The 12,828-nt window shown below is 26.9% G+C and overlaps 1 protein-coding gene across 1 annotated transcript; it reads left to right on the top strand.

The window, feature by feature from the left end:
• Positions 1–907: 907 nt before the first annotated feature.
• LOC129974823 (transmembrane protein 205-like) lies at positions 908–12,501 on the top strand. Its single transcript, XM_056087587.1, has 4 exons — positions 908–1,202; positions 8,047–8,234; positions 10,168–10,328; positions 12,164–12,501. The coding sequence occupies exons 1-4, from the start codon at positions 1,042–1,044 to the stop codon at positions 12,455–12,457; spliced, it is 804 nt and encodes a 267-aa protein (XP_055943562.1). The 5' UTR covers positions 908–1,041; the 3' UTR covers positions 12,458–12,501.
• Positions 12,502–12,828: the final 327 nt, after the last annotated feature.

The following is a 12,828-nucleotide window of genomic DNA, read 5'->3' on the forward strand; positions in this document are numbered from 1 at the left end:
TGTTTATTTCATTTAAAAATATTAAAAGATCAACATTTTTTTATATAAATTCAATTTTTACTCTTTGGTATCGTATCTCCCAGTACTGGAAACCAAATTTTGTACTATCAAGTTTAAAGTGTAATCATTGTCTATACTATATCTAATTATTAAAAAAATTAAATTTATATGATTAAAAGCTAATTCATCATAAATATATTTATTATAAGAATAATCTATATCTTTATTCTTTTCTCTAATAAGCACAATAAAAAGTGTTAAATATTGCTATGCAGTTGTGTAAAGGAGTCTAAAAAAATTCTGTCATTCTTTTAAACATTCTTTTTTATAATAATCATTGCATTTATCTAATTTTACATCAGATTAAAAAGAAATATAAAATAATAAAAAGGAGCAAAAAGACCTTTCCAGAAAATTTAGATTTTATAAAGTAACGAATAAAGTTTAGATTAAAATGATAAAGTAACGAATAAAAATAATATAACCTTGATAAGTAACAAAATAAAGTTTAGATTAAAATTAGAAATAAAAAAAGTGTGCGAATAGCAATTAACTACAAAAATTAGGAAGATTAATCCAAAATATTTTACCTGATTTCTTTAAATTTTTAATTTTTTCGCCTACAAATAATAGCTTTTAACTGTCTTCAGTGTTTGACTCAATCTGTGTGAATTATTATTCTTTTCACTAAATCAGGGTGAAAAAAATGTCCTGAAGTTTATCAATATTTATCACTACAGCTAAAGAAAAACAGAAAGATGGAGAAAACATAAATAAAGAGCGAAAACCTCGAAAAATGGCAGCCTTCCAGTTAGGAGCGGCGATTTATGGGCTACTATAATTTTCTCTATGGCAACCCTTATCAAATGATAGGGATTAACATCGATATAAAAGCAAACGGAAACTGGACTCGGTCTTTAAGAGAAATCGTCTGCTACGAAAAATTCCACTTCCGTTCGTACTGGAACAATACGACGTACTTAGTTGTAGTTAGCTGTACGGGAAGTTCTCGCAAAATATTTATACAGGCGTTCTAAAGAGATGACTAAAAACCAAAACGTAAATGACTCTTTAATAGGTTTTGCATCGTGGATGATATCGAATTTGTCAATGCATCCCCAAAAGATTCCTCCTCAGTGCAGGAGAAAAACTATTCCCGCATCGAATCTGATCAAAAAGAAATTCATACCAGCCAGGTTTGAGTAAGTTTCTTTTATTTTATTAAATAGATGAATTTTAAAAATTATATATGCATTTGTAATGTATTAATAATGCTTATTTATTTGCATTGTATTTTAAAAAAATAATCAAGTTCTATTTTGTAGCATTATTGTAGCATAAATAACAAAATCAATTAAATTGAAAGATTTTACATTAATAAAATTACTTATTAAAAACTTTAAATTAATTGAAGGAAACTGTTTAATATTTTCCCTAAAGCATAAGCATACTTTCTCTTCGACTAGTGACTCATGCAGATAATGAAGGCAAAAAATAATTTTCAAATTTCAACATAAAATGTAATTTTAGATTATAGTTTATTCAGATTTTTGTTTATACTATGTACATTAGAGCGCATATTAATTATTATATAATCTGTAATAGTAATAGATACACTTTTATATTGAAGTTCAATGAAATTCATTGAAAATAATTTTGAAAAATATAAATTCACTTTACGACTAGTTCGTCGTACTAGCTGTCAAGCTAGTCAATTGTAAGTCGAAAACAAACAGTATTCGAATAAAAAGTGAAAATTTAGTACTTTCAGATACAATTTGTTTATTTTGAATAGTTTCTTCAAAATTTAATTACAAATAAACAAAATGGTTTTCTTAAAAAGGAATTAAATCAATCATTTATAATTTTTTTTAAAAATTGTTGTTTATACATGCGAAAGGTTTATGTTAGTTAAGCTAACTCTATATACACAGATTTATTACGTAAACCACTAAAACATAGTTAAAACTTTTATAGTATTTTCTGAAGTTTTCTTATTTCAATTTTTATAAGTGAATTGTAGTAATAATATTGTAAAAGAAGCATTTATTTAAAAGATGATTTCATTTAATCATTACTTTTTTTTAAAATTAAAATTATATTATCTGAAACCGTTATTAAATTATTTTGCTTTAAATTTTTATTTTTAAATTATCTTATTTGTCAAAGCAATCTGTAAAATCTCACCAGACAATTAATTTTCACCTACTATGTTTCAACATTTTTTGCTTGATAGTTTTTGAAATGATTTGTGATTTTAATAAAATAACTGGACATATATGGAGAAGGTTTTTTTTTTGTAAAGAAAATGTCTATTACATCGATTTTGATTTCTTCTTATAATTTATTATTAATAATGTAAAAAAAATTAAATAATTCATTTTAATTTTTATATGTTAAGAAATTAAAAAAGACAGTAGTTCTAAATTTAATTCATACATAGAGTGAAAGATGTAATAGCTCTATCATTGATGTATCAGTTTCATTTTCAACTAAAAAAATCATATAATTTATATAAAAATATTTTATGATATGACCAAATGTCTACTTATAAAACAACAGCAGTTAATGGAACAGCAGTTTCCTTATATGCAAATCTCTTTAGAAAACTTAAATTTTTTTTTAAACTTTATAAAAATAGCACTAATTTTTTGACGCTTATGTTCATAAAAACTGCAAATATACAAAATTCAAGATCTGTGAAAAGCACGACTATAAATTAGAAAAAGGAAATTACTTTTTCTAGATTTAAGATAAACAAATACTTGTAACATCTTCCTTATAGAAACTATGAAAAAAATTCAGATAGATATAAAGCCTGGAAAATCTGTTAATGTGTAATGAAATGAATTTATAATTCATATAAAAAAAACGGTTAGCGTTTGCGAATTTCGGGAATTATGAGAGGATTGCACATTTTCATCAAATAATATTTTTAATGATAACTTGCTTTTGAGCTGAAAATATATGATTTAATTTATTGTTTCAGGAAGCCTTTTTGGTTATAAATTAAATTTATAATTTAAAAAAGATATCAAAGTACAATTATATTAATAATTTGAATAGAAAAGTGTTTTGAATTTATTTAAAGTAGTAAAAGATTTTCCTAAAAGATATGAAATGTTAATAGAAGTTAAGTAAATTTATATATTTATATACAGATACTGACTTTTTAACAGAATTGAGTTAAATTTAGATATTTATAATTTTGTTTCAGAGGAAATTTAATTTAGAAGTAGTGATTTTAGTTTTAAAATATTACTTTTATGTAATTAATTATATTTAAAATATCATAAAATTATATTACATTTTACATTATGATGCTTTTTCTTTTTGCTCTAACTTTTAGTTTCTATTTTCTATGCTTCATTAGCCTACTGTCATTTTCTGCTATTTGTTGTTTCTAACTTCTGCTATTTGTTGTACTACATAAAAAAAATGTGACATGACGCAAATGTACGTGTTTATTAGAATAATTTGGATGATTTCCAGAACCATTACTCATAATAAAGAATCCGCTACTTCAGAAACAAACGTAATAAAATTTTATTTTTAAGATCTTGTTTTTCAGTTTCGGATCAAGGATTGCGCATAAAAATGCACATAGTTAATTTACTTCTGAAATTTTATCTTCACAACAAGTGATAACCATGATTTAATTTAGGAATACCATTAGAATATATACATACCATTATAGACCAATTCTTCTATAATAAATGTAAATCAGTGTTTCGTATAAGGTTTTTTGTTAGTCTTACATGGTAATATTTGTTTATAAATTTGAAGAAAGACATACAGCGTAGTAACCATTGTTTATAAGAGAGACCAAAAATGGTTTCACATAAAATTTTCAGCTGCCTTTGTTTCGTTTGATCTGTAAATAAATTTGACAGATGTGTTGCGTACAGCGCTGTAACATCTGTTTATTAGAAATTACACTGTAGTTTTGTCATAAAATTACGGACAAATATCTTGCTTATTTCTTTAAATGAATATTTATTGTATGGTTGACCGGTAATTTTCGACCGCAATGAGTTTATTTTTAAAATATTACTATATGTTCAATATAAATATCAGTTGTCAGATTATAGAGTAAAGAACTTGAACCACTTGCAGTTTTATGCAAGTAATCTACTACTATAAATCTACTACGTTTCTATATTTTTACTTTATTATACATGTTTTACAAAAGTGACAAGAATCGTAAAGTAAAGTCCTAAGTAAAGGGCAGTTCTGATTTTCGATTTCATATCCTGAAGCGAAAGATTGAATTAATTGTTTTTTTTGTCCTATTTATTATTTATAAATAAATAATTCTTATTAAAAAGCCATTAACTGGATTTTATTTAAAAGAAAATTTAAATTTTCATTCACAAATTATGTTTAACTTAGTGGTGTATAAATCATCTTGACAAAAAAAAAATGAAGGAATTGTAATATATAGCGTTTAAACTTCTTCATCCTTTCTTTACTGTTTTAGAAAATTTTAATAATCAAAATGTTTTTCATTTTTTAAATATTGTTTTTAATTTTTACACATTTTTGAACTTGGTCCAACACTATATTGAAAATGCTTTCATTCATGTGTTTAGTAATGAAAATCTAGAAAATATTGGTGTCGAGAAACACCGTCTATGTCTATCTATCATGTCTATCCTTCATGTCTATCTATCTATCATAAGAAACATGTCTATCTTAAATAATTGATTATTATTAATTTATTCTCTCTTCTGTAACTTTACTATGAAAATTTCACTTCATAAATTGAGATATCATACAGTCGATTTTTTTTGTCTTGATCTCTGTTTGTAAAAATTTAGTATAGCAAAAAATTTTGGAAAAAAAAAATTGAAGAATGTTAGGAATTTTTGTAAACAATTAAATATGGTTGACAGTTTTTCAGAAAACTTAAATATGATCAGAAATAGTTTGAAAAAAATTAAATATAGTAAGAAATGTTTTGAAAATAAAATTAAATGTGGTAAGAAATATTTTGGAAAAAAAAATTAATATGGTATTAATTATGTGGCAAAATACTAATATGGAATGTGTAACCTTCTTGGGAAAATGTTTCGCATCCTCAGCTGATTCTATAATCGAAAATATTCGTGCTAAAACTGCGCATTTATTTACTATTTAAGAGGATTTACTTATGCTGTGCAAACCAACTACTGCGCAAAAGATGCCGTATTGTCTTCGTCTTAAACAAAGTCGTGATAATATCTGAATTGCAATATAATGCACCTCTCCTCCAATTGAATGCATTTTCTCAATTTTTCGAATAGCGATAATAATTGTATGCCGCACTTTAAAAATTTGATCCTTGAAACTTTAAATTGCAATAAAAAAAATCTTTTTTTATTTGCGTCTGGCCCAAAATGCATTTTTATATGATTTTGATAATAAGAATTTGAATTTTTATTCTTTAAAAATTTTTTAATATTAACTTTTTTTAATACTATATAGCGTGTCATTCTAAAAGTGAATTACCCACTAAAACATTTTTAAATGCAACAAAATGTAAAAAAAAAAAAATAATTTCTGCGCACTGTTTTTGGAATTGATTGATGCAAGGAATCTCAAAATTTGTTATTCGTTGCCAACTTTCCTATTTAATTCTGACTGCCAGAGTCAAAATTTATTATTCGTTGCCAAATTTATTCCAACCTTTTTTTTTAATTGAATTTTGCTTTCGTTGAATTATGAATAAATTATACCAAATTACTTTTGTATTTTTATATTTTTTAGAACGAGGATATATATTTTTTAAAGAGCACATTTTCTTTATTTCTGTTTTGCATAATTTTTCATTCCTTTTCTTGTTTTTTTCCCTTAAATGTTACGCGATGCCTTAAAGTCCTTATTCCGACAATAGAAAATCACTGATTTTGTCTTTTTTTTTGTTTAATTATGTATTTTAAAAATAATTAGGAATATGAAAACCATTTATTAATTTTTAACTTAAAGAAATTCTACCATTTAAACCTGTTTTCACTTTTTCCTTCAGGGAAAAATGCTGTCATCTCTTTTCTTCTTATTCTTTTCTTAATTACATGTAATTATATCTCATTATTCCATTAAAAAAGAATACCAAACCCGCCCATTATTTTGAAAAGGAAGTACATAATCGAAAATTTATTCCAAAAATCAATATAAATTCATTTACAATGAAATCTAATTACAACATAGAGTATCTTTATTTCACTGGCGTACATGATTATTGAACAACAGAAAAAAACACACACTAACATCTAAACAAGCAATGAGATATCCCTTTCCATCATTTACAAACCACAGAAAAATGCTATAAAAATGACCAACACTAATTATAAATGAATTAAGAAGATTATACTTATGGGCACAATCAGACGACCGTCAGGTGCCCCTTTTTTATGCCGCTCCGTTCATGGTCAGAATCTTCAGAAGACAATGAACGCATAATGTAGATATCGAATATAAATAATGATATTACAGTGAAATGCCCTTTCCGAGTGGTTCTGAATCCGTGGATATGGTCACGTAGGCACACCTGTAGATATTACCGAGTTCTGGGTCAAATACCGCGTCCTATCAACTTGTATTTTTCTCTTGTTTCATATTTTTTTATAGACCTATCAAATTCTGTGAGTTATTTAGTCTCAGACTTTTTTTCGGTGGTTAAATCGCGTGCTTGCACGGATTTGCCTTTTCAGTTCAGACGATTCTGATAACCTTATTTTGAAAGAAAGAAAGTTAGGATTGATTGAATAAAAATTGAATCTTTTTTTTTAAAGAATCGTTTTGTTTTTGTTTCAAAACTCTGTCTCGTTTCAAAACAACATGACTGATTTGTTTACAGCTTGTTATAAAAAATTGTTATTCAATTATAGAATTATTTAAAAAAATCAAAATAACAAGAAAATAATCTGCATTTCATGATAAATATAACTGGATGTGGACGATAAATATGATTTAGTTGATAATTAATGTTTTCACTTCACCTTATTGTGAATCATTACTTCACTTATTGAAATCCGATGCAAGCTGATTAAGAAAATGTGTCAAGAGATTCTGAAGGATATTCTTTTTGGAAGGTATAATTAAATAATTTATTGGAATTGAAGAATCGTTAGATATAGAATTCTTTACCTCAATTATATTAATCAGTAAACAGAATAAAAAACTGTAATGATTTTTTCTTGTATATAAATTAGAAAACTGATAATTTACTTATCACTATTTTTTATTACTAATTAATAAAAAACCACCTTAATAGAGATTTTTCTTAATAAAATTTTAAAAAATTAATTGATATTTTATTGTTAAACATCTGAATATTTAGATGTATTGATATATGAACATCGATTTTTTTTTTTTTTTTTTTTTTTTTTGTTTTCGTTGATCGTAGAAAATTTACAGAATTAAAAATTCATGTGATTTCTTAAATTCATTTTTGTGTTTTTAAAAACCTATATTTTTTTTATATGAATATGGAAGTATGTAAGTCAATTGTTCATTAATGATTAATACATATTGATATCTCAAAGGATAACCTTTTGAAAATAAGTAACCATTTCCTTTCGAAAAATTCTGTGCTGATATTAAATTCTGAAAAAAAGCATAGGATTTTTTTTCTTTAACATTTAAATAAATGCTGTAAATTGAAAATATTTCTCATAACTGATTTTTTATTGAAACATATTCTGCTAATACATTAGAAGGACATTATGTAAAACATTTTTTTTTTAAATTAAAAACTAAATATTTTGTTTTGAATTATTTTTCTGAAACATTCGCCGTCTATTGTAACGTTTCTTAATGTAAATGTGATCGTTTCGCTTTAAAATTTTTCTATAAATGTTATAGTTTTATTAAAAGATTTATCTATAAAGGAAATAATTTTATTTTAAATTTTCTTTAAAGGTAAGATAGTTTTATCTGAAAATTTGTCTATAAAAAGAGATAGTTTTGCTTCTAAGTGTGTTTGACACCTATAAAATAATTAACTATTTAAATTGTGTTAAATTTAGTTTAAAATTTAACAACAGTTTTACTGTTTTATTTCAGGTGGCTGTTTCGTCTCCCACAGCCAGCCCATTTCTTCACCCTGGTGACCTCCCTGTACCTTGGGTTTCTGTTTTTCCCCCGAGAAAATCGTTTGGCACCCGAACAGCCTTCAACTTTCACAAGCCTTATGTATGTGGCCTGTTTCGCAATGCATTTCGGGACGCAATTCTGGATGACCTTTGCCTCAGGTATGAACTTTATGAGAAAATATTCATTTTCTTCCATTTGTAAACAAATTAATAAAGAATCTCTGTAATAAACTCATTTATTATGGTGACCCTTAACTTTAATGGTATATTTTAATCCTTAATATCTAAAGAAAAGTAATTTAATTTCCAAGTTTTGTATTTTTCTTAAAGGATGTTTTTCCTAAAGTAATAATTTAATTTTGTAATACAATACTGTTAGAACTTACAAAAATATTTTCGAAGAATATAAACAGTCTGGAAAAAAATTGCTTATAATTAACCAACATGTAAGATTCCACTATAATATGAGGAATAATGAAAGAAGTCATATCCATTTTTTCTTTCTTATTTTTAAATTTAGAAAGCAATTTCACTGTTAAATAAAAGGTGGGTTTGAATTTAAAAAAATTTATTGGACATTATTCTACTTTGAAAATTTTTCTTTGATATCTTTAAAACTTCTGAAATATTCGCATTAAATATCTATGAAATTGTTCCTTTAAATTTTTACATAATCCTATAAGATTATTTTGCTATACAAGGGATCAGTTGTCATATATCTCACTGCAGATTCATTCTTGGAGAATTCTCTTACATATTGCATATTAAAGTATCAAATGCAACTTTGTTACTCAAGACAAATATTTGATTTTTCGTTGAGATTCCCGTTCTTGAGCTGATTCAGTGAATTTTTTTGCCAAAATAAAGAAATGTCGTTGTGCATAGAGAGCCTTTAGCGATATTATCGTAGAAATAAATTGACTTAAAAAATTCTGAATGTGATGATCTTACTAATACTTGAAATCTTTTTAATATTTAAGCATCTGGTTAATGAGTGACTTCTTTAATGCATAATTATAATCGAATCTCTCAGTACTACGACGAATCTAGATTCAAGGCACCCTTACTCAGTTCTCCTAATTAAACGGCGAACATAGACAAACGCAGCATTACGATTCTTTAAGTTATATGATGAATCTATTTTCAGTTCGTGCCACAAACGGTTCTCTTAGTAATACAATGTATACCAAAGACGCAATGTAACTCATTTTCTTGATGCTTTCGCAAATGAATTCAATGACGAATCTGACTCGCTCATCCAATTATTGAATTTATAATTTTTAATTTGAAATCAAGTGAAAATATTAAGTAATTTAAAATGTAAAAATTACTTGAAAATGCATTATCACCTCAAGTACCCTTGTGTCGTTACAAGAATTAATAATAGTTATACCAAATAAGATGTGTCATCTGATTAGGGAATTAAATTCATATGTCAAGGCATTAATTATATGACGAATCTAGAATCAAAAAGTGCCCATAACCGAATTTTTTCATTATGCGACGAATCTAGATTCAAGACAATAAAATGGTTTACCTTAATTATACATTGAATCTAGTGTCAATGCACGATATAACCAATTTTCTTAGTTATAACATGCATCTAGATTCAAGACTGACATCATCGATTCTTTTAATTATACACCACCCTTATTGATTCTCTTAATTATACGACGAATCTAGATTCAAGACGCACCGTATTTGATTCGCTTAGTTATACGACGAATCTAGATTCAAGACGCACTGTAATTGATTCGCTTAGATATACGACGGATCTAGATTCAAGACGCAATTGATTCTCTTAAATATGCGACGAATCTAGATTCAAGACGAATCCTAATTGATTCTTTTAATTATACGACGGATTTAGGTTCAAGACGCACCGTAATTGATTCTCTTAACTATACGAGAAATCTAAACACAAAATGCGCTATATTGTGTAAATATAAACAAAATTCGTTGCAAAGATCACTTCCACTCCTTAAATTGTCGAAAAATAACAATCTACATTTATTATTCTACCATTTGCATTTCAATTCTCATTTATTGACTTTCATTGTAGTTTTAACAAGATAACTATTTTGCTCTTCAGGTCTCGTGTTGTTCTTCTCCCTGCCCCGCCACATCTTCGGCAAGGTGCAGAAATGCCTGTTCCCCAAGTACTTCATGCTGAATTCAATGCTGTCAGCGATCACGTTGGCGCTCTTCATTCTCCACCATCCCTCTGCTGCCCAAGGAGAACTCAAAGTACAAGTAAGCACCTATTAGCACCTACTTCTTCGCCCGATAACCATCAGCAGAGAGCTTTGATCTCCGCAAATTGTAAAAGAAAGTTGGAGAACTGTTGACAGCTATTTCGCGGTAGCCGAATGTTCGATCTCACGAATGTTCATCTATCGTACTTTCATCTAACCGCGTTATCTGGCAGTGGTTTGGGTTGTTCCGGTGAAATTTCACCACCCCTTTGATCTGTCAGTTAACAGACGATCTATCTGTTATCGTCTGAAAATGTTTTATGAGGATGCGGACGTGCGAGGATGAATGTTTGAAATCAAAGCTCTTGTTCTTGATTCATTTCTGATTATGCATTTGAATACTTGAAATCTGAGAATGCACAAATTAAATTTGAGAATACATCATACATATTAAATGAAAATAAAAAAGCACTGATTTTTCAAACAGATTCTTTAAATTTAAAATATGTTATCAATTAAAAAAAAGGTTGAAAATGAAATTTTTTTTTATCGCACTGTAGTATTGAAACTAAGTTTGAATAATTTGTCTTCAATGTTTATTTAGAGGAACATGCTATGCTTTGTTCTTTCATTACTTTAATAAGTAGGAATTATGAAATTATATAAATTAAATACAGCTCTATTGGGATATTTTCAATGTAACAAATTTTCTGATGATCTGTTTTTCTATATCCCTTTAATACAAAAGAAAAGATAGCAATCATCCGATGCATCAATCCAATTTTTTGTTCAAATGAAGAAATTTTCACTCAGTCAATTCACAAACTAATATGACTTCATATCTAAATATTTACGTTGAATAAATCTGAGACCACAAAGAAAGAACTGACAGCTTAACTGTTTATTTTAAGAGCATGAAAAATATTTGAATAAGATTAAACATGTAAAAATTAAATAATATAATTACAAACTAAGAAATTTTTTTGTCTTTTAGGATGCAATTTATTTTTTTTGATGTATTTGAATGACATTATTCAAAGAACAAATAAATATATGATAAAATAGGGATGTATATGAAAAAATAATTAGGAAATGAATGAAGTTGTATAATTGAGATTGCATTAATTTACTCATAGTTAGTTAGTTTACTCCCTCCCAAATTCATTATTTTATATACGATATGTAATCAAATGTTAGTTATTGAAGGGTTATGTTATTCCTATATATACTACTAATGAAGAAAAATACGTGTGTTTGGCACTTTGCAGGCTAGATCGCTTGACTTAAATCTAAATTTGGTATAAATATGCCTTAGATGATGTTCTTTTTTAAAATTACAAAAATAATCTTTTTAATAGTAGGAATTAAATAGAAATGCAAATTTATCGTGAATTTTTGCATTAAAATTTTTTTTGCATAATTTTTAATAGTAAGATTTATTATTGCAGTGAAATTTAAATCGTTTGCATTATTTTATCAAATATTCAATCGCATGATTTTCCGCTCTTATTGAAAGTTATAGAAAAAAGAATCTTTTGGATTTTGTAGTCAATTTACATGAGGAATTAGAAAGAAAATTATATTACAACAAAAGATAACTCTTTAATGATTCCCACAATTTGATGATTACATGCACTTACAATATATCAAAATGATTAGATTTAAATATTTCTCATAGTTCTATGGCAAAAAAAAAAAAAAAAGATTTTGTTAAGAAAATTATGAGCATCAAGTTATGCATAAATAATTTAATTTAAATCATCATATTCCTGTCAAAACAATGGTCACTAAAGGTGGCTATTGCAAAATAAATGTATTTATTTGTACATATATATACAGCTATCAATTTTTTGTTTTGTTTCTAATATTCGTACTTTTTCCCCCCTCTGACAGATGTGGACACTTCTAATATGCTTCTTGAGTGAGTTCAGTGCTAGGCTGTACATTGTTCCAAACTTACTGGACGCAATGGAGGAGCGCATGACCCTTGAAGAAAACGCCGGAGTCGGCATGGAAATCGGATACCACAATCCCGGACCTTTAGCCTATTGCCCACACTACACCAAAGTAAACAAGCGCTTCAGAATGTACCACGGCATCTGCGCATGCGCCAACATCCTCTCAATGGCCTGCAGTACACTTCATTTGTACTTCCTGTCTACAAAGTTGCGATATGCACTAACTTAGATGAAATAAAAAGCTACTTAGATTGTAGAATTTTCATCCTTTCACCAGACATTTTTTTATTGTAGACTGTTTGTTTTATTGTGGGCAAAAGCTTTTGGACAATCTGTAAGAAGATGAGGACTTTTGCTCTCTTCTTTGCCTCAAGTGTTGCAGTGAGAGAATGTTATGCATGTATTGTTGTCAGTAATAAGTATTTAGAGAGATTTTGAGAAGTTATAAATTCAAGAAAATGCCTTTTAATTTTTTAGAAACAATACAAAGTCAAAAATTATTTCATTTCAAAATGTTTCATTTAGAATAATGGTAGAAAAGTTGCTGATTTTCAGTTGAGCATATAGTTAGTTCTAAAGCATACATACTTCAGTTCAAAT

This window comes from Argiope bruennichi, chromosome 7 (assembly GCF_947563725.1).
Source record: "Argiope bruennichi chromosome 7, qqArgBrue1.1, whole genome shotgun sequence".
Taxonomy (NCBI): domain Eukaryota; kingdom Metazoa; phylum Arthropoda; class Arachnida; order Araneae; family Araneidae; genus Argiope; species Argiope bruennichi.